This window comes from Oncorhynchus keta, chromosome 26 (genome assembly GCF_023373465.1).
Source record: "Oncorhynchus keta strain PuntledgeMale-10-30-2019 chromosome 26, Oket_V2, whole genome shotgun sequence".
Lineage (NCBI taxonomy): Eukaryota > Metazoa > Chordata > Actinopteri > Salmoniformes > Salmonidae > Oncorhynchus > Oncorhynchus keta.
In genome coordinates this window covers 10,289,345-10,312,563 of record NC_068446.1, presented here as the reverse complement: position 1 = coordinate 10,312,563, position 23,219 = coordinate 10,289,345, and the positions used below count along the sequence as shown (strand labels likewise).

The 23,219-nt window shown below is 43.0% G+C and overlaps 1 protein-coding gene across 1 annotated transcript; it reads right to left on the bottom strand.

Annotated features, from left to right (window-relative positions):
• Nucleotides 1-756: 756 nt before the first annotated feature.
• Nucleotides 757-13,012, bottom strand: zranb2 (zinc finger, RAN-binding domain containing 2). Its single transcript, XM_035736915.2, has 10 exons — nucleotides 12,847-13,012; nucleotides 6,846-6,898; nucleotides 6,415-6,523; nucleotides 6,216-6,298; nucleotides 6,038-6,114; nucleotides 5,745-5,900; nucleotides 5,219-5,379; nucleotides 4,070-4,150; nucleotides 2,113-2,256; nucleotides 757-1,897 (listed from the first exon to the last, which is right to left on the bottom strand). The coding sequence occupies exons 1-10, from the start codon at nucleotides 12,912-12,914 to the stop codon at nucleotides 1,840-1,842; spliced, it is 990 nt and encodes a 329-aa protein (XP_035592808.1). The 5' UTR covers nucleotides 12,915-13,012; the 3' UTR covers nucleotides 757-1,839.
• Nucleotides 13,013-23,219: the final 10,207 nt, after the last annotated feature.

Sequence of the window (23,219 nt, the reverse complement as noted above, 5' to 3'; positions counted from 1 at the left end):
GACATTTTTTTGAAGTACCTCCCAGCCGTAATGACAATAGTTGGTAAGCAAAACTCTTCGGTAAGTACCGAATCTATTTTGATATAATTCATGAAACGCTGGTGAATGGCAAGTAGAAAGGCTGCTTCCTGGATTTAAAGTAGAATCGCCATATTCAACGTTTCCTGTAAACCCAGATTCCTAACCCTGTAGTGCGTTTCTACATAGCCTCCTGGACGATATGATCTGGTCTGAAAATTAACAGTGGGCTCCATAATTTAGTTTGCTAGTATGTTAAGTGCCACCTAAAGACAAGACTGAACGTCAATAAAATAGGATTAATCCGTAACATTGTGCTTTGATTATAGTAGTGCCCTCAATGTCAGTAAGAGGGTGGCATTTGAAATTCCTGGACAGTGGGGTTCAAAACTGGGAAATCAGACTTTTGAAGTCATCCAACTCGGATTCTCAAATCGGAAACTTGGGCATCTTTCCAGAGCGCTTACTTTTCGACCTGAAGATCACCGATCGTGATTTGAACTCTTTTTCCCCCCGAGTTCCCGGTTGTCTTGAAAGCGCCAATAATTTGCATACTTTCATCATGGATCACAGAACGCTCAGTCACCTGTGGTAAGTGATTATTGCGACGCGACAACCAGAGATACATTTCCCACCGTATTAAGTTTACACAGACCTAGATCGGGCACGCTACTGTCATTTAAAAATGGTCTTCTGACATTCACACCTTGTGAGTTTTGCATTTAAAAATAGCACAGCAATGATTGACGGGATTTTATTCATGCTGCTTACATTTCAGTTTATTTTTAGAGATCGAGATCTTAACACATTCTATTGATACTGTCATTTTGAAGAGAAAAAATATATGTTTTTAAATTAATCCTTACTGCACAGTAATCATTAACTGTTTGAGTATACAACAGAGCAGAGAAACAAAGCAAAAAGATTTTAGCTTTCACAATAGAAAAAGTAATTTCATGAAATCCTGTTGAGTTTCACATACACACTTACCAAAGTTGAGTAGTGATTTTATAGGCTCTAAACATGAATTACTGTAAGACATATACTTAGTATTACCTCAACTGTCATTGGTGGCCTAACAACTGTCAGTACCAAATCATTTAGGGTTATTTCCTAAGCCTAAAACACCATTGGAATACCTTGCACTTATTTAAAACAAGAAATATCAGAAAGTAAAGAAAAATACTTACCTTCACTTTACCTCAAAACATAGAAAAGACTTAACAGGACATCAAATTAGTTTAGCAAGCTTATTGGTGAACACAATAGATATTTCAAGATGGTTTTACAGACCCGAGTTGGTCATTTTTGCCTCACTTATACAATTTCACACACACACAAGAATGTTCCCGAATCACTGAAAATCAGGGGTTAAGACCAACATCTGTAAAACATCCTTGGTAAAAAATGAAAGTTCATTCTACGCCATTTTCATTTCTCAAAACCTAACAATGACTGGATTAAAATGTTTCCTGCCATGATATTGTGCAGTTTGGATTAAAATTGGATGTTGCCTCTTCACAATATTATTCTGTTTCAACAACAACAAAAAGGACCAGACACCATAAGCCTATTGAACACCTAAAGTTACACACTTCATACAGACAGGGAGCTTAGTGAGCTCTAAAAAGGCAGCATGTAATGAATGGTAAAAAGAGACGTCACTATTTTCTTTTTTTAAGGAAAATATTTGTTGTGTACTGCAAAGCTCTGGTAAAATGAACAGCATAATGAACGGATCTGTCCTGTTTTTTTTTTTTTTTTTTACAGCATTCACTGGCATTAAGATTCCTTTTTCCCGTTTTACGGGCTGCTTTAAACTTATTTCTGTTTTGAACTTGAGCCAGAATGGGACGATCCAGAGGACTGGCCACGGCGCCTGAAACAAAACAAAATACCAGAGAGGTGAGTAGGGTGGACAGGCACGACCCTCTAACTAAGGCTTAAATTCAACACATGCACCTGATATTACAGCATTAAGATAAGGTACTGTAGTAAGTCACATCAAAATCTTGACTCTCGTAGTGAAAAGGGTAGTAGATGGCAAGGCTAATATTCAGTACACCATTTGCGGTATTCCACAGAAACCCAAACCTTTCGGACGATCGTGATCTAGAGCGCCTTTTTTTCCTCTCTCCAGATGAGGACCTGGAGCGACTACGCTTCTTTTCTCTCTCTGGTGAGGAGGAGGGCGAGCGAGTCCTCTTCCTGGGAGAAGAGGCCTTTCCAGACCTGGAGCTTTTGTAGAGATAAATCAAGTAATCAGTGAGGCAAAAACAATAACAAACCAGGTACAGTGCATACGGAAACTATTCAGACCCCTTAACTTTATCCACATTTTGTTACGTTACAGCCTTAATCTAAAATTGAAGAAACACATTTCCATCAATCTATACACAATAACCCACAACGACAAAGCGAACGTTTAAAAAAAAAAAATGTTTGCAAATGTATTATAATATAATAATATAATATGAAATGTTTGCGAATTTTTAAAAACAGAAATACCTTATTTACATAAGTATTCAGACTTTTTGCTATGAGACTCGAAATTGAGCTCAGGTGCATCCTGTTTCCATTGATCATCCTTGAGACTTTTCTACAACTTGACTGGAGTCCACCTGTGGTAAATTCAATTGGTTGGACATGATTTGGAAAGGCACACACCTGTCTATATAAAGGTCCCAGAGTTGACAAGACATGTCAGAGCAAAAAGTAAACCATGATGTTGAAGGAATTGCCCATAGAGTTCCGAGACAGGATTGTGTCGAGGCACAGATCTGGGGAAGGGTAGCAAAAAAAAAATCTGCAGCATTGAAGGGCCCCAAGAACACAGTGGCCTCCATTCTTAAAACGGAAGAAGTTTTGAACCCCCAAGACGGTGAAGCATAGTGGTGGCAACATCATGCTGTGGGGATGTTTTTCAGCAGCAGGGACTGGGAGACTAGTCAGGATTGAGGGAAATATGAACATAGCAAAGTACAGGGCTCCCGAGTGACGCAGCGGTCTAAGGCACTGCATCTCAGTGCTAGAGGCATCACTACAGACACCCTGGTTTGAATCCAGGCTGTAACACAGTCGGCCGTGATTTGGAGTCCCATAGGGCGGCGCACAATTGGCCGGTGTAGGCAGTCATTGTAAATAAGAATTTGTTCTTAACTGACTTGCCTTGTTAAAGGTTAAATGTGTATATACAAATTTAAATAAAAAAAGACATCCTTGATGAAACCCTGCACCAGAGCAATCAGGGCGTGTTGGAAGGTTCACCTTCCAACAGGACAACAACCCTAAGCACACAGCCAAGACAACACAGGAATGGTTTCGGGACAAGTCTCAATGTCCTTGAATGGTCCAGCCAGAGCCCGGACTTGAAGCTGATTGAACATCTCTGGAGAAACCTGAAAATAGCTGTGCATCGACGCTCCCCATCCACCCCGACAGAGCTTGAGAGGATCTGCAGAGAAGGGAGAACCTCCCCAAATACAAGTGTGCCAAACTTGTAACGTCATACCCAAGAAGACTCTAGGCTGTAATCGCTGCCAAAGGTGCTTCAACAAAGTACTTAGTAAAGGGTCTGAATACTTATGTAAATGTGATATCAGTTTATTTTTAGTCCATTTAATAACAACCTATTTTTGCTCTGTCATTATGGGGTATTGAGTGTAGACTGATGAGGAAAAAAACAATGTAATCCTTTTTAGAATAAGGCTATTACGTAACAAAATGTGGAAAAAGTTAAGGGGTCTGAATACTTTCCGAATGCACAGGAAGTGAAACACTGGGGACGCAGCCTTAAAATGGATATGAAAAAGACCAACGGACATAGAAATAGTTGTTCAGAAACAGGGACAAACTTGTCATTATGTTGTGACACTTTCCATAATTAAATTGGGGACATCCAAGGAAGGAACTGTATATGGAGAAACTGTAGGATTTGAGGTTATCAATGCACAGCTTCTTCTACACTTTAAATAGGGCAACATGGTTTCTGGAACATTCTGCCCAGTCACATACACTCTCTCCTAAGGGGAGTGCATGTCACCTCATTCACCTGGAGTTGGACCTGCGAGACCGGCCTCGCTCTTGGGAACTGGAGCGAGATCTGGAACTTGATGAGCTCCTAGATTGGGATCTGAAAAATAGAAAACAAGAAATGTAACAATATTTTCTAAAGAGTGAAAAACAAGGGGCATGCACATGGATGATAACAAACAAGTTACACTAACAGTCAGTCAATGGCAAAAGAGAAATGTTGCACATAAACCAATGATCAATAGCTACTTTGGACCATGTGACAAATCAACTTATCTAAAACTGGACTATACAAGGGATTCGTTTTTTTTTAAGCATCTAATTCAAGCTAAAATAATAAACCAAGTATTAAACTGGCAAGCATTATCCAACCATTCTAAAGCATGAAAAGATGCACACTAGTGAATATGCCCAGTCCCCCCCTGCCTTTTGATGTCATACGCCATCTTACATTGTTGTATCAACTTTTAAGTCATGGCAGTAACCTTCACTCTGTAACCAATTGACCGCAATACAGAAATCAATAACATATCTGAAAACAGTTGAAACAAATTACAAAAAACAGATACTTAATAAAAATATAAATGCAACATGTAGTGTTGGTCCCATGTTTCATGAGCTGAAAAATATTCCAGAAATGTTCCATATGCACAAAAAGTTTAAAATTTTGCTTACACAATCTTTTTATTTTTAACATCCCTGTTAGTGACCATTTCTCCTTTGTCAAGACGTGCGAGGGAGATGTATCGCACTGCATGAGGCAAATGGTGGCCACACTAGATGCTGACTGCGTTTCTGATCAACGCCCAATCTATTTTTTTTATTTAAATTAAAGGTATCTGTATTCCCAGTCATGTGAAATCCATAGATTTGGAACTAATGAAATTATTTAAATGGACATTTCCTTATATGAACTGTAACTCAATAAAATCTTAGAAATTGTTGCGTTTAGATTTTTGTTCAGTGTACAAATAAGCACAAGTACCCTTTTTCACATTACGATTAGGGGATAAACCCACACACACATACCGAATCACTTAAAAGACAAAACAGGAGGAAAAAAAAGTAGCACAAAAGTACATAATTCATGAGGATCAATAGGTTATAAGGAATATTGAGCTGATACTGACATTTTGCCTGGAGTTACCCTTGACCTGTACCCTTTTACCTGGACCTGGACCGAGAGCTGGAGGAGCCCGAGGAGGATTGGGAAGACCCTGGGGTGCTATCCTTTATTGCGACTGGCTTGTCCTTCTCCCCCTCATCACCACTGGCATCCAGATCGTACTTTGACAAGTCCGCATCATCGTCGTCATCGTCATCCTCATCCTGGGGAACCAGAGATCACGGCTTCAAAATATAGTGGTGTGGTGCTAACTAGGTACAAATTATATTTTTAACTTTAAGGTTATGGACACTTCCATCCCTGTTTGTAACTGAGGTCCTCTCTGAAAGTGACCAATAAGAAGCTAATTTTCCTTTAACGTTGCACAATATTTTACTGCAATATGGCCTATTAACAACTCGTGTGGCGAGCTTTCTGATGCAATGTGGGTTCTCCACATTGTGCTGCATACTGATATTGGACAAGAATGTTAAGCTATGGAAAAGAGCCATATTGCCCCCAAACTTGTTCAGTTAATGCAGAGCACAGGTTGCATTTTATTTCCCCATCTCAGGGACCATGTCCTCACATCTAGTTTGTATTTTGAAAGGTCTCCTTCCTCTTCGTCGTCATCCTCCTCCTCCTCTTCCTCTTCTGGTTTCACTGGTTCCGTCTTCTTTTCACTCTCCTTCGAGGAAGACCTGCTACCAGGTTTCCCACGGTACTTTTTTTTTTTTCTCCCAAACTGGCAGATATTGAAATCCAAAAGTATTAGTGTAAACGGAATGGCAACATACATTGTTGTCTAAAGTATACCAAATCATAAACCAGTATTACTTGACAGTTATAAGCCCATAGTGTGGCTTCTTAAAAGAGATTCACCTCGTCGTATTCTCCATCAGATTCCTCTCGGTCAATGTACTCCACATTCTCCCTCTCATTGAATCCTCCACCATATCCTGATAACAGGAAAGGGCAATGAATTAACTAGGAATATCCAAGGAGGCAATGCATTTCAAAACATGACAGAAAACTTCTAGGGCAGTGTTGTGTAATGTACCTGTTCTCTCCTCGAGCTTGGCATATTTAGGTGTGTTACACATGTTGCACTCAGACCTCCTGGCCCAGTTCACATTGCCGCAGCTATATATTAAAAAGGAATACAATCATGTGCTTATCAGACACAGTCAAAGCATAACCCGTGTCAAGATCCACCATGCACGAGTCAAAGTTTAATGAAGAGTTAGCTAATCACTTACGTTTTACACTGCCAATCGTTTGCACTAAAGAGGCCCCGACTCTTCTCAGCCAGGGTCTTGCCAATCTCTGTCCCCCCTGCTTTCATCATCTTTGCCTCCGTTGTCTTTTCTGTTTTGGATAGATAGGGATTCACATTGGTGTGACAAACCTTTGACTCCGAAGTAATTGAAACAAATCCTGGTCAAGTTATTCCTTGATACCGCCTAACATGAATTGTCAGTGGTTACTTTTCTGATGGACTCACAGATTTCTTTACAGGCTGACTGACATCAAGAGAACCAGCATTTACAACTGTAAGTCTCATCACAATGAATCTCTCTATTCCTCCAACCAAACGATTGCACATTTATGGAGCGATTCATCTTGACAAATGTAAGAGTCATGACAGGGTAGTAAGTGTAGTACTGGGTCATATAGAGACATAACTTACCACTGCCACATCTATTACAGCTTGTTCTTCTTGCAAAGTTCACATTTCCACACCTAGAGGAAAATAATGTGTCAAAATGAGTACATGTCCAATCAAAAACAACTGTTTCGAACAATGGGTAAAATGTTCCTGCGTATTTGGACACCCTACATAAAGCACAGTACAACAACTATTTTACTGTACAGAGACAGGACAGTGAAGCCATTTATTTTTTATTTTGGATCGATACTTCTGCATTTTGAAACACAGAATGTCAATCAACACTCCTTGAGGCCATGGCCATATAATGCAGGGGTTTACTGGGTCTGAAGCCAGTGAGGAGGAAGCTGTCCACTGGACCAGCGCCTTATACAAATCAGACAGCACACAGACAGGGACGGGCAACTCCAGGCATTGTCTGTGATTCTGATGGGCTGGCCCGACTGCAGGGAAGAAACTGCTTTAGCCGTCGGAGAATATTGGCCAATCAAAGAGGAGCTCAGTGTTCAAAACAGAGTAATATTCAAGAGTCAGAGAGTCGTTATTCCCCGGTCTCTGCGCCCTGAGATGTTGGCACGCGTGCACTCAAGTCACATAGGAGGTGAGGCCTGTTACAGACAAGCACGTGACACACTGTATTGGCCAGGAATGCAGAGTGAAATTAAAGACTGTCAGTAAATGCACAATCTGCGATGAATATGCCATTGAGCAACAGAGAGAGACGATGATGTCCCACGAGCTACCGATGCGTCCCTGTCAGATAGTAAGTCTAGATCTCTTCCAGCACAGTGGCAAAGACTTTCTGCTGGTAGTCAATCATTACTCAGACTTTTGGGAGATCGACCTCCTCCCCGACCTCTCAGCAGAGACAACGATCAAACGCTGCAAGGCTCAGTTTGCCCACTATGGCCAGCCAGATAGGGTCATTTCAGACAATGGACCCCAATTCTCCGGAGTTGAGTTCCGAAAATTTGCTGCAGGATGAGAATTCGAGCACGTCACTTCATCACCACGACACCCAAAAGCTAATGGGAAGGCAGAGTCCGCAGTAAAAATCGCAAAGAACCTCTGCAAAAAGGCTCTGCGAGAGGGCAAAGATGCCTGGAAAGCAATCCTGCAGTGGCGCAATACCCCGACAGAAGGCATGGACAGCAGCCCGGCACAGCGCCTCATGGCACGGCGCTTAAAAGCAGCTCTGCCAGTAGCCAGCACTCTCCTGGAGCCATGTGTGGTGACAGACGTGCTGGTGAAGCTACGTCACAGAAGACACTCCAAGTTCATCTACGACAAATCAGCAAAAGACTTACCTGAGCTTAGGGTGGGTGAAACGGTGCGAATGAAGCCACTACCAGGGGACCGGACAGGCCTCTGGAGACTCTGATCCTGTGTACAGAAAGTGGCACCACGCTCCTACTTGGTCGAAGTGAATGGATCACTGTACCGTCGTAACAGGGTTGACCTTCGGATTGCTGAGCCAGCACCTACTGAGAACCCTGATGGTCAAAAGGGGTCGCATGACAAAAGACAGAACCCCAGCAAGTCACATGGGGCCTGAGGCACTGGGCGAAGAGCCAGGGGTTCACAGGTCGGCCACTCCCTCGCCCATCAATTCTCCCCTTAGACATTCAGGTGACACACCTGTGCGGGAACCCGCAGTCCTCACAGACAAGCCCCCTGTCTTTTCACGATGCAGGCATCTGTCCCAGCCACCAAAAATACTTAATCTGTAGGTTTCCCATCAGGGATTGTTGACAGAGATAAAAGTGAAGAGAATATCAAAATGTGTTGTTGTTCTGGGAATTATTTTTTTTAATACTAAACTGTTCATGTTGGAAATTGTTACTAGGTTTGTTTTGTTAGTGAATTGACACCTCCTGTCCTATTTTATTAAATGGAAGATGTTATGGGTGTAAGATGGCACAGTGATGCCGTTTGTTGGTAAATGTTCATTACTGCAACTCTTGTGTTTTACCGGGGTGCTTGAGATACCCAGATGTGTTGTCATGTACTGAACAAGACGGGTTACTCGCATCAATGCCTCTGTCTCGTCATTTAACAGAACAGGGCTCCGGGCAGCTGAGCGGAAATGGAGGAAAACTCGCCTCCCTGCGGACCTGGCATCCTTTCACTCCCTCCTCTCTACATTTTCCTCCTCTGTCTCTGCTGCTAAAGCCACTTTCTACCATTCTAAATTCCAAGCATCTGCCTCTAACCCTAGGAAGCTCTTTGCCACCTTCTCCTCCCTCCTGAATCCTCCCCCCCCCTCCTCCCTCTCTGCAGATGACTTCGTCAACCATTTTGAAAAGAAGGTCGACGACATCCGATCCTCGTTTGCTAAGTCAAACGACACCGCTGGTTCTGCTCACACTGCCCTACCCTATGCTCTGACCTCTTTCTCCCTCTCTCTCCAGATGAAATCTCGCGTCTTGTGACGGCCGGCCGCCCAACAACCTGCCCGCTTGACCCTATCCCCTCCTCTCTTCTCCAGACCATTTCCGGAGACCTTCTCCCTTACCTCACCTCGCTCATCAACTCATCCCTGACCGCTGGCTACGTCCCTTCCGTCTTCAAGAGAGCGAGAGTTGCACCCCTTCTGAAAAAACCTACACTCGATCCCTCCGATGTCAACAACTACAGACCAGTATCCCTTCTCTCTTTTCTCTCCAAAACTCTTGAGCGTGCCGTCCTTGGCCAGCTCTACCGCTATCTCTCTCAGAATGACCTTCTTGATCCAAATCAGTCAGGTTTCAAGACTAGTCATTCAACTGAGACTGCTCTTCTCTGTATCACGGAGGCGCTCCGCACTGCTAAAGCTAACTCTCTCTCCTCTGCTCTCATCCTTCTAGACCTATCGGCTGCCTTCGATACTGTGAACCATCAGATCCTCCTCTCTACCCTCTCCGAGTTGGGCATCTCCGGCGCGGCCCACACTTGGATTGCGTCCTACGTGACAGGTCGCTCCTACCAGGTGGCGTGGCGAGAATCTGTCTCCTCACCACGCGCTCTCACCACTGGTGTCCCCCAGGGCTCTGTTCTAGGCCCTCTCTTATTCTCGCTATACACCAAGTCACTTGGCTCTGTCATAACCTCACATGGTCTCTCCTATCATTGCTATGCAGACGACACACAATTAATCTTCTCCTTTCCCCCTTCTGATGACCAGGTGGCAAATCGCATCTCTGCATGTCTGGCAGACATATCAGTGTGGATGACGGATCACCACCTCAAGCTGAACCTCAGCAAGACGGAGCTCCTCTTCCTCCCGGGAAGGACTGCCCGTTCCATGATCTCGCCATCACGGTTGACAACTCCATTGTGTCCTCCTCCCAGAGCGCTAAGAACCTTGGCGTGATCCTGGACAACACCCTGTCGTTCTCAACTAACATCAAGGCGGTGTCCCGTTCCTGTAGGTTCATGCTCTACAACATCCGCAGAGTACGACCCTGCCTCACACAGGAAGCGGCGCAGGTCCTAATCCAGGCACTTGTCATCTCCCGTCTTGATTACTGCAACTCGCTGTTGGCTGGGCTCCCTGCCTGTGCCATTAAACCCCTACAACTCATCCAGAACGCCGCAGCCCGTCTGGTGTTCAACCTTCCCAAGTTCTCTCACGTCACCCCGCTCCTCCGCTCTCTCCACTGGCTTCCAGTTGAAGCTCGCATCCGCTACAAGACCATGGTGCTTGCCTACGGAGCTGTGAGGGGAACGGCACCTCAGTACCTCCAGGCTCTGATCAGGCCCTACACCCAAACAAGGGCACTGCGTTCATCCACCTCTGGCCTGCTCGCCTCCCTACCACTGAGGAAGTACAGTTCCCGCTCAGCCCAGTCAAAACTGTTCGCTGCTCTGGCCCCCAATGGTGGAACAAACTCCCTCACGACGCCAGGACAGCGGAGTCAATCACCACCTTCCGGAGACACCTGAAACCCCACCTCTTCAAGGAATACCTAGGATAGGGTAAGTAATCCTTCTCACCCCCCCCCCCCTAAAAAGATTTAGATGCACTATTGTAAAGTGGCTGTTCCACTGGATGTCATAAGGTGTATGCACCAATTTGTAAGTCGCTCTGGATAAGAGCGTCTGCTAAATGACTTAAATGTTAAATGTTTAACATTCAAACACACGCCTCTATTTGAGCTGGTCAGTATGTCAAGGTAATCCTGTCTAGTGCGGCATTTTAAAAAAATAGTGTAGTAAAACTGCATAAGTGTTGCTCTCCACTTTCTGGAGGACCAAGTTTTGAAAACAGTGGAATTCGAGTGTGATAGGTGTTCTCTCCATCTCCGGATTACATCTTGAAACTAAGGGCAACCACGGAATCCGACAGGAGATGCATCCATCCATGATGTACACGGGTAACAGTCTACATTCAGATATTTCACATTTCTAACGGACAGAAAATGGTTTCATTTCAAGTGTACCGTTAGCTAGTTAACATTAGCTGGCTGTCTCACTAGCTAATATTACGTCTATGATCTTATTATTCGTATCTCAGAGCCATTTGCTTGGCTAGTTATAGCCTAATGTTAGCTAGCTAACATTGAACCTGGTTGGTTAGCGACCTGCAGATTCATGCAGGGTAGTAACATGACTTGGGATTATGGTTCATTGTTTAGCTAGCTAACAAAAGACTCCACTATGCATGTAACCCTTTTGGGTGCGTTCATAAATTCAGTTTGGCCATGTTACTTCTATTTCAGAGCACTGCCATCCAAGTGTGCCAGAACGCAGAATAACTCATTTACTTACACTCAACACCCATTGAATATGTCCAGTGTCAGTAAACGTCGGCTAAAAATCGTAATTAAATTGTTGCCAGCAGCAGTTAGTCACCAACACTCTGGATAACACGAAAACAGCCTAACCAGTTCTACTAGGGTGAATAAAATGGTCCGTTTGGGTGAGGGCTAAAGCTTAAGAGGGTGTGAACGATGCTGAATGGGTGTACACAATGAAGAGCTCTTCAGTAGGTACCCCAAAAAATGCAAAGGCCACTTTCTCAGAAGTGAGATTACAAGTTTATCATCTTTCAAAGCAGAATTTACTTTCCCATTGTTACTCTAATGAAGTATATGAAATACAATTGTGTAGCTCTGTCTCTCTGCTTTTATCCAATGTAAACACAGTTTCAAATTTTGCTACATAAGACCGAATCAAGGCCGTCGGACAAATTAGCATGTTGGTTACACGGATTTGTTAATAGAAAATTGTGTGCTGGGAAGAGGAAAGCCCCGGGGCCTAGGATTTTTTAAATTTCAATACGAATTGGTTAGCTAACTAGCTTGTATCACTTGAATTAGTGATAGAGAAATTGTTACCGGACAGTGTGGGCCACTAAGTAGAGAATGTCACTTGCAACGCCAGGGTTGTGAGTTCGATTCTCACGGGGAACCAGTATGAAAATGTATGCACTCTGTACTGTAAGTCACTCTGGATAAAAGCGTCTGCTAAATGACTAAAGTATAACTGTAAATTGTGTCGAGTGGACAAATAATTGACCAACAATAGCGAGCCACCATCTAACGTTAAACCCTCCCTTATCATTGGCACACTGGCTAAAATTAAACCAGTGTTGACATAACTAACGTTAGTTAACTAACTAGCCAACACTAGGAAGTGTCGCTAATGTGTGCAAGCAAGCCATCCTTCTTTCATTGAACATCGGGGTTAGTTGCCCAACAAGCTGCACCACACATCAAGGGGAGTTAGGCTCGCAAACGATTTTATATACACTGGCTGCACAGACGTAACGTTAGCTGGCGAGCTAGTGAGTTCTGGTTAACAATACAGCTAACGAGATACGTTAGCAAATATAATTGTTGCTAGCTATAACTACCGTTAGTAATTTTAGTATCAAGGTAGCTACAATATCAAATCGTTTTGGGCCTTGTCCTTTGTAACGTTAGCTAGCTAATTCACGTTTCGCTAACATGTGGTGAAAGCTAGACACAGCAAGCCTAACATTTTATTTGAATGCTTCAACAACATGTCTGCTCAAAATGTAGCTTGTTCGTTATCTTACTTCTTATCAGGGCAAATCCAGTCTCCGTCGCTCACGCGAAAACTCTTCCCAGATATTTTTGTATCCATTGCTAATCGCTAGCTGGCCTCACGACGCCTGAAAGAAAGAACCTTCTTCTTCTTCTATGATATCATGGAGGTCCACAAACAAACGTTTAAAGTGCATGCCGCCACCTACTGTGCTGGAATGTAATACCAATCATGATCTGCCAAATTCTGTACCACCATGAAAATAAAACGCAAAACCAAATAAATGCGTCATCGCTACCATGTGCCTATTAATACAGCGCGTTGTGACAGTTGAAAGGTCATGTCAATATCATGCAAACAAAACCGATTGACCATTTTGCAGGATGGATTTCTGGTAAGTTTTATTGCAGATGGCTTGCCGTTCATTTTATTATATATTTTGAAATGCGTGAGTAACAGTCTTGTGGCCCTAATTACCCGTTGTATTAGTCACATGCGCTGAATACAACAGATGTAGAGACCTTACAGTGAAATGCTTACTTACGAGCCCCTAACCAACAGTGCAAGGTTAAAAGTATGTATAAGAACAAGAGATAATAGTAACAAGTAATTAAAAAGCAGCAGTAAAAAAAAATATATATATATATATATATATTATATATACTGCTCAAAAAAATAAAGGGAACACTTAAACAACACAATGTAACTCCAAGTCAATCACACTTCTGTGACATCAAACTGTCCACTTAGGAAGCAACACTGATTGACAATAAATTTCACATGCTGTTGTGCAAATGGAATAGACAACAGGTGGAAATTATAGGCAATTAGCAAGACACCCCCAATAAAGGAGTGGTTCTGCAGTTTATGACCACAGACCACTTCTCAGTTCCTATGCTTCCTGGCAGATGTTTTGGTCGCTTTTGAATGCTGGTCGGTGCTTTCACTCTAGTGGTAGCATGAGACGGAGTCTACAACCCACACAAGTGGTTCAGGTAGTGCAGCTCATCCAGGATGGGACATCAATGCGAGCTGTGGCAAGAAGATTTGCTCTAACGGTCAGAAACAGACTCCATGAGGGTGGTATGAGGGCCCGACGTCCACAGGTGGGGGTTGTGCTACAGCCCAACACCGTGCAGGACGTTTGGCATTTGCCAGAGAACACCAAGATTGGCAAATTCGCCACTGGTGCCCTGTGCTCTTCACAGATGAAAGCAGGTTCACACTGAGCACATGTGACAGACGTGACAGTCTGGAGATGCCGTGGAGAACGTTCTGCTGCCTGCAACATCCTCCAGCATGACCGGTTTGGCGGTGGGTCAGTCATGGTGTGGGGTGGCATTTCTTTGGGGGGGCCGCACAGCCCTCCATGTGCTCGCCAGAGGTAGCCCGACTGCCATTAGGTACCGAGATGAGATCCTCAGACCCCTTGTGAGACCATATGCTGGTGCGGTTGGCCCTGGGTTCCTCCTAATGTAAGACAATGCTAGATCTCATGTGACTGGAGTGTGTCAGCAGTTCCTGCAAGAGGAAGGCATAGATGCTATGGACTGGCCCACCCATTCCCCAGACCTGAATCCAATTGAGCACATCTGGGACATCATGTCTCGCTCCATCCACCAACGCCACGTTGCACCACAGACTGTCCAGGAGTTGGCGGATGCTTTAGTCCAGGTCTGGTAGGAGATCCCTCAGGAGACCATCTGCCACCTCATCAGGAGCATGCTCAGGCATTGTAGGGAGGTCATACAGGCATGTGGAGGCCACACACACTACTGAGCCTCATTTGGACTTGTTTTAAGGACACTACATCAAAGTTGGATCAGCCACACTGGATCAGTGTGGTTTTCCACTTTAATTTTGAGTGTGACTCCAAATCCAGACCTCCATAAGTTGATAAATTTGATTTTAATTTTCCATTGATAATTTTTGCGTGATTTTTGTTATCAGCACATTCAACTATGTAAAGAAAAAAGTATTTAATAAGAATATTTAAATAAGAATATTTAATTCATTCAGATCCCTTTCTGAATTAAACAAATAAAAATATATTTTATATTTGATATTCTTCAAAGTAGCCACCTTTTGCCTTGATGACAGCTTTGCACACTCTCAACCAGGAATCACCTGGAATGCATTTCAATTATTAACAGATGTGCCCTGTTAAAAGTACATTTGTGGTATTTCTTTCCCCTTTAATGCGTTTAAGCCAATCAGTTGCATTGTGACAAGGTAGGGGTAATATACAGAAGATAGCCCTATTTGGTAAAAGACCCAGTCCATATTATTACAAGAACAGCTCAAATAAGAAAAGACTAACAGTCCATCATTACTTTAAGACATGAAGGTAAGTCAAGCCAGAACATTTCAAGAACTTTTAAAGTTTCTTCAAGTGCAGTTTCAAAACCATCAAGCGCTATGATGAAACTGGCTCTCATGAGGACCGCCACAGGAATGGAATGGAAGACCCAGAGTCTGCTGCGGAGGATAAGTTCATTGGAGTTCCAGCCTCAGAACTTGCAGCCCAAATAAATGCTTCACAGAGTTCAAGTAACAGACACATCTCAACATCAACTGTTCAGAGGAGACTGTGTGAATCAGGCCTTCATGGTTGATTTTCCTGAAAGAACCCGCTACTAAAGGACACCAATAAGAAGAGACTTGCTTGGGCCAAGAAATACTTGCAATAGACATTAGACCGGTGGAAATCAGTTCTTTGGTCAGTCCAAATGTGAGATTTTTGGTTCCAACCGCTGTCTTTGTGAGTAGCAGAGTAGGTGAACAGATGATCTCTGCACGTGTGGTTCCCACCGTGAAGCATGGAGTAGGGGGTGTGAAGGTGCTTTGCTGGTGATACTGTCAATGATTCTGTCACATCTGCTCCTGCTCCGCCCTCTGGTGTTCATCTGGTGTCTTCTTTACCTGCAGTTACTCCCCCTGTACACTCTCTCTCTCCCTCTCTGTGTGGTTGGAGACAGGTGTGCTGGAGTCAGAGGAGATCCCTACCAGCTGCTATTTTGGGGTTAGGTCGGGGTGTGACTAGGGTGGGCATTCTAGTTTCTTTATTTATAGGTTGGCCTGGCATGGTTCCCAATCAGAGGCAGCTGTCTATCGTTGTCTCTGATTGGGGATCATACTTCGGCAGCCTTTTCCAACCTGTTGGTTGTGTATAGCTGCCTTGAGCACTGCATAGCTTCACGTTCGTTTGGTTCTTTATTGTTTTTTGCCGGTTCACGTAATAAAGATGATAAACCCAAACCACACTGCATTGTGGTCCGATTCTTATAACAACGCTCGTGACAGTAATGATAATTATTTTGGTTCATTCATCCCCGTTTCCTCATCGGAGTCTGCTCTTGGGTTCCCCTGTGGCGCTCTGCTTAACAGATTCAAGGCACACTTAACCAGCACGGCTTCCACAGCTTCCTGCAGTGATACACCATCCCATCTGGTTTGCTCATAGTCCCACTATCATTTGTTTTTCAACAGGACAATGACCAAACACACCTCCAGGCTGTGTAAGGGCTATGTGACCAAGGAGTGATGAACCCAATTGAGATTGTTTGGGATGAGTTGGACCGCAGAGTGAAGGAAAAGCAGCCAACAAGTGCTCGGCATATGTGGGAACTCCTTCAAGACTGTTGGAAAAGCGTTCCAGGTGAAGCTGGTTGAGATAATGCGAAGAGTGTGCAAAGCTGTCATCAATGCAAAGTGTGGCTACTTTGAAGAATCTAAAATATATTTTGATTTGTCTAACACTTAGTTACTACATGACTCCATATGTTATTTCATAGTTGTGATGTCTTGACTATTATTATACAATGAAGAAAATAGTAAAAATAAAGAAAAACCTTTGAATGAGTAGGTGTGTCCAAACTTTGGACTGGTAATGTATTTGAATTGAATGCGCTTGTCAACAAGTGTTTATTTTTTAGAATTTGTTTTACCTTGTAGCCTAATCTGACTACTGTTACCGTCCATCAAATGCATTGTAACAACTGCTCTAGCTGCTTGATCATTTCCAATTAAATTAAGAAAACATTTTCCATTAATAATTGCATTAAAACACAAGGCTACAACAATAAACTGAAGTAAAAGGCTATTCAATTGGTTTGTCCGCTTCAGGTAGGCTACACAAGTGGCACAAATTGATTTGCAATGACTCCAGTGAAATTGTAATTTCAAACTATTTATTGTATCAAATGGCAGCCTACAATGGCATATACATTAATGGGATACCTGGTGGTTAGCAGTGGCAAATGTATCTATCTCCACATCTGGCCTAATGTCAGCTTCATTAAGGACTTTTCCCCATTAAAAGAACCACAGTTCCCTTTCAAATTTCTACTCGGGCAGCCCAGAGACTCAAGGAGTGAGCATGCATAAAGCACTTGATGCCGTTTTCTTCAGGCAAGGTCAACATTTGAATGCAGTTTAGTTTAGTTTAAACCAAATCCGAGAAAAGTGTTGGACACAGATGTCTCCATAATGTCAATCTAAATAGCCTACCTACAACTGGAAAAAAAGTTGTCAAGATGTGCAGAGTGCTGCTCTCGCTCCTCTCGCTCATGTGACTCAGCCAATACTTGTGGTGCTCTCTCAACACACACACCCACCCCACTCACTTACTCACTCAGCAACAACCTGAAAGACGGTTGATTTGAAAACCAATAGAACATGATGGAAATAGGCTACTGGTATGAATGGCATATGGAAGTCTTCATAAAATAATTTTGTCTCGGTTACTTTGAAGCTAGGTAAAACATGCCTCAATGTAAATTACACTGAACAAAAATATCAATGCAAAATGTAAAGTGTTGGTTTTATGTTTCATGAGCTGAAATAAAAGATCCCAGAGATTTTCCATAAGGACAAAAAGCACATTTCTTAAATATGTTGTGCAGTGATTTGTTTACATCCCTTTTAGTGAGCATTTCTCCGTTGTAAGATAATTCATCCACCTGTCAAGTGTGTCATATCAATAAGCTGATTAAACAGCATGATCATTACACAGGTGCACCTTGTGCTGGGGGCAATAGAAGGCCACTCTAAAATGTGCAGTTTTGTCACAAAACACAATGTCTCAAGTTTTGAAGGAGTGTGCAATTGACATGCTGACTGCAGGAATGTCCACCAGAGCCAATTAATTGAATGTTAATTTCTCTACCATACGCCGCCTCCAATGTCGTTTTGGAGAATTATGGCAGAACGTCCAACCAGCCTCACAATCGCAGATCACCACGCCAGCCCAGGAAATCCACATCCAGCTTCTTCACCTGCGGGATCATCAGAGACATCCACCCAGACAGCTGATGAAACTGAGGAGTATTTCTGTCTGTAATAAAATCATTTTCTAGGGAAAAAAATATATAATTATGATTGGCTGGGCCTGGCTCCCAAGTGGGTGGGCCTATGCCCCCCAGGCCCATCCTGACTGCACACCTACCCAATCATGTGAAATCTATAGATTAGGGCCCAATGAATTTATTTTAATTGACTGATTTCCTAATATGAACTGTAACTCATTGAAATGGTTCCATGTGGCCTTTTATAATAAGGACGGTACCACTTGCTGTGCGGTAGCAGAGAGAACAGTCTATGACTTGGGTGGCTGTTAGGGCCTTCCTCTGACACCGCCTGGTATAGACGTCCTGGATGGCAGGGCGCTCGGCTCCAGTGATTTAATGGAATTCTTCATAAAATACCTAGCTATGGAAACACAATTGCCCTAGTATAACATAAGGGTGTATACACTGGTGTTATAGTCAAATCGCAGCATATGTGATGTGAACATGAATGAAACTGCAGCATGAGTAGGGCCCAGAGTTTTCCTGGTCAGGTCATGTCGTCATGTAAAACCTGTGCGCTTGAGCATGACTGGGCCAAGTTCAGTAGCCAAACGATGTTGAGCGTTGTAGATAGAAATGGCTGAAATAAACCTGACGTGATTCCTTATTCTAAATGTCAGAGGCATGTTAGGTCTACATAGCATGCCGAATGCACCCCAGGTGTTTGCAGCATGTCAACATGAACATAACTAGGGTTTTTCTGTGAGCACGCCCACTAACCTGAAGAATAATGCAAACAACAACCATTTGGTGTGTGCTGCGTGCTGCTTAATATATAGGGTGTGACACACACGCACATTTGCTACCTAGTCTAATGCACAGGAAGAGCTCACTAGTGTTGAGAGCTCCCACAGGGTGCAAAGCCTGTGCCTCACTAATGGCTGCATTAAGCTTGGTTGTTTACCTCTATCTATCTAGGCCTCTCTCTTCTCTAATCACTCTCTTTATTAATCTTGTTTATTCACCACCAGCCTTCCTCTCCACTCGGCTGCATAGATCGACATCAGGTGAAGAGTCTTGTTTTTTTCCCTATCCATAAGCCTAGGCTCCAAAATGTGAAACCTTGCATTTGGTCTAAACCCATGGGGTTCGCCATAATGAAAGGTTATTTAAAAACGATAGATCAGGAGCCCAGCCTTAGTTGTTCATTTTCTTTCCAGCCTACATGTTTAGGTGGGCTTGCTAGCTTTATAAAGGAACTTTTACGTGAAGAGAATGCCAAGATTAACATGGTTGGTTTGGTTACCTGTCTCAATCAGGGGGCCAAGGTTCCGTTCCCAGAGGGCACTTTCAGTATGATATCTTCTTATGGCTTAGATATCGATATGACAACAGCTAGTGAAAGGGTGCTAAATTAAAAATAACAGAAATCTCATAATTAAAATTCCTCAAACATACAAGTATTTTACACAATTTTAATGATAAACTTGTTGTTAATCCCACCACAGTGCCCGATTTCAAACGACGAAAGCACACCAAACGATTATGTTAGGTCTGCACCTAGTCACAGAAGAGCACAGCCATTTTTCCAGCCAAAGAGAGGAGTCACAAAAAGCAGAAATATAGATAATATTAGTCACTAACCTTTGATGATCTTCATCAGATGACACTCATAGGACTTCATGTTACACAATACATGTATGTTTTGTTCGATAATGTTCATATTTATATCCAAGTTTACATTGGTGCGTTAGGACGTTCAGTTGACTTCCAAAACATCCAGTGATTTTGCAGAGAGCCACATCAATTTACAGAAATACTCATCATAAATGTTGATGAAAATACAAGTGTTATGCATGGAACTTTAGATACACTTCTCCTGAATGCAACCGCTGTGTCAGATTTCAAAAAGCTTTACTGAAAAAGCACACCACGCAATAATATGAGTACAGTGCTCAGACAACAAAACAAGCCATACAGATATCCGCCATGTTGTGGAGTCAACAGAAGTCAGAAATATCATTATAAATATTCACTTACCTTTGATGATCTTCATCAGAATGCACTCCCAGGAATCCCAGTTCCACAATAAATGTTTGATTTGTTCGATAAAGTCCATAATTTATGTCCAAAAACCTCCTTTTTGTTTGCTCGTTTAGTACACAATCCAAACTCACAAGGCTTGACAATTACCGGGCAAGTGGCAGGCAAAATTTCAGATGAAAAGTTATATTACAGTTTGTAGAAACATGTCCAAACAATAATTTTCCAACCCGGAGAATTCCTTTGTCTGTAGAAATGCGATGGAATGCAGGTTGCTCTCACGTTATGCGCGTGATCAGCTCATGCCACAGTTCTGGCAGAGCCCTGACTCATGCAGCTCTCATTACCACCCTCAGGAAAAACTTTCACAGTAGAAGCCTCAAACAAGGTTCTAAAGAATGTTGACATCTAACCCTAACCCTAACCCTACATTATCACTGCGTATTGGCTTTGCTTGAATTGCCCTGCCAATGCATTGTTGTTCGGGCCATTTAAAATATATATTTTTCAACATTTGTGAGTCACAGCTGACTGAGCATACATTTAAATAATTAGCTTTTATCTTATTTTTCTGGGCTGATGGTGCCTGCATCTGATGTTCAGTCTCAGCGGAGGAGCACTGGGGCAGACTGGGGGTCCGCCTCTCACCATCCCTACTCTTTCCCTTTCCTCCACTGACATTGACCAAAAAGGGACACCGTTTTCCAGTTGATTTTGGAAACTTGAGTCGCACCGCATTACTTCTGCCTCATCCACAAATTAATGTTGTTAATCCTATGAAGAGAGAAAGTGAAATATTCCTCTATATTAAAAAAGACCCAAGCCGCTAATAATAACAACAAACAAAGCAAGCTTATAAAATACACTTTCCTACTCATTCATTACTGCTGCACTGCTTGTTGTAGCGCTGAGTGGAAATAGTAAAAATGCAATAATTTTACGGCTTACAAAAGTGTTGAATACAAAGTGTTTGTAACGGCTCTCTTCTATCTCCTCCTCTGACGAAGAGGTAGAACAAGGATCGGACCAAAATGCAGCGTTATGATGATTCATGATATTTTAATGAAGGAAACCCTATACATACAGAAACTACAAAAATAACTAAATGAAATAACAAAAACCGAAACAGCCCTATCTGGTGCAAACACAAAGACAGGAACAATCACCCACGAAACACTCACAGAATATGGCTGCCTAAATATGGCTCCCAATCAGAGACAACGATAATCACCTGACTCTGATTGAGAACTGCCTCAGGCAGCCATAGACTACGTAGACACCCCACAAAACCCCAAGACACAAAACACACCACAATAACCCATGTCACACCCTGGCCTGACCAAATAAATAAATAAAACACAAAATACTAAGACCAAGCGTGACAGTGTTGACAGTGCGGAGTAAGAACTTAAACATGCTCTTTGCTGTATCCGTTGACAGTCTGTCCATCTAGCCATGGTTTTAAACATTTGTAAATCTCACGGTACCATAAATTTGCTTAGCCTTCTTTTATGCCTGCTACCTGGGACACCGTCCATCTGAGCCGCCGAGGTGTACCATTTGCTCTCTGGGCCTCACCCAGAGGCCCACTGACATTGAGGCAAGCTAAATGGTTCAAAATGGGGGCAGTTCTCGGGACTGAGGGCAGCAAGGCACTGAATTGGGTGCACCCATCAACTGCCCCACGAGACCAAAAACTGCTCAGCACTGAGAGGAAAGAAAATAGGAAGCACAAGGCATAATTCGTTGGGTTTTTACAGAAATGTTTGGTGATTGACTAGTGATCCTGGCTGGTTGGTGATTACTGCTGTGATTACTGGTTGAAAGTTGAGTGATCTCAAAGTTACATTGCTTGTAACTGGTAATCTGGAAGAGTCTAGGAGCTGACATAAGTCAAATTAATGGAAGTAAAATAACTACTATGGACTTACAGTGTAACTCAATTTTGCAGAAATAGGCTAACAAGCAGTTGGGAGACAGCAGTATTAGGTAGACACTCTTTTAGTTGCATTGCTCTTACAATAAAACAACCTTTAACAACCAACTCTGTTATTACAAAGAATAAATATGTATTTACAATGCTACTTACCCAGGAAAGGGGCAAACCTCTCTGAATCATACAACCTGTGGCAGCTCTGGCTGCTCTTAATCGACATCCACGTCTTTGGCGCCTGGGGAACAGTGGGTTAACTACCTTGCTCAGGAGCAGAATGACAGATTTCTACCTTGTCAGCTCAGGATTCGATCCAGCAACCTTTGGGCCAGTAATATTTTGGTTACTGCCCAATGCAGACTGACAGCCAGGCTACCTTCCTTCAAACTGCATGCAGAGACGCTGAAATGGTATCCATGAGTTCATCTGACTCAGCAGGGAAGTAGATAAATGGCTCTTAGCGCAGACTCTCCACCTGGCTAGCACTTCTCTCCACCAGGTGTAGGCCTGATGCGTGGTGCTCATCGTTTAAAAACTGGAAGAAATGGACAGGAAGCCTGGTGGGGGACACCTAGTCAGGATTTTGTGGTCGTGGCTCTGGATCACGGACTCTGCAAAAAAACTGTTTAGCTTCTGAAGATCACAAGCCCGCCCTAAAAACCCGATTCAAATTCGACACAAATCTCCAAATAGGTATGTAATCACACATTATATAAACTCTTTATAGTGTTTTATTTACATTTAGAGGCGATAAGGTCTAAGTTGGACAGATCGAGTAAAAAAAAAAAGCAATTTTCCCACACAACATCTCTCCTTCTCACTATCACGCACTCTAGTTTCTCCACCCACCATTTTAAAAAGACCCGACGGGGCTCATTGCCTGCTTGAATCATGCAGAAACGGGCCGTTTTGGTCATGTAATTTATTTTGTTGCAAAAGGGAGAAAGTGTGCTTTACAATGGTATTGACATTACAGTTGATCTGTAACTATTATGTTTTTGGGGCCTCCCAGGTAAATTGTCGGACCAAGGCGATGTATAAAACCAGTGACATTTTTAAACTAGGAGGGTACTTCCGAGCGGTGGGGGCTACACCCAAGACACCAGTAGACCACATCCTTTGCCCCTGCCATGCCAAGCA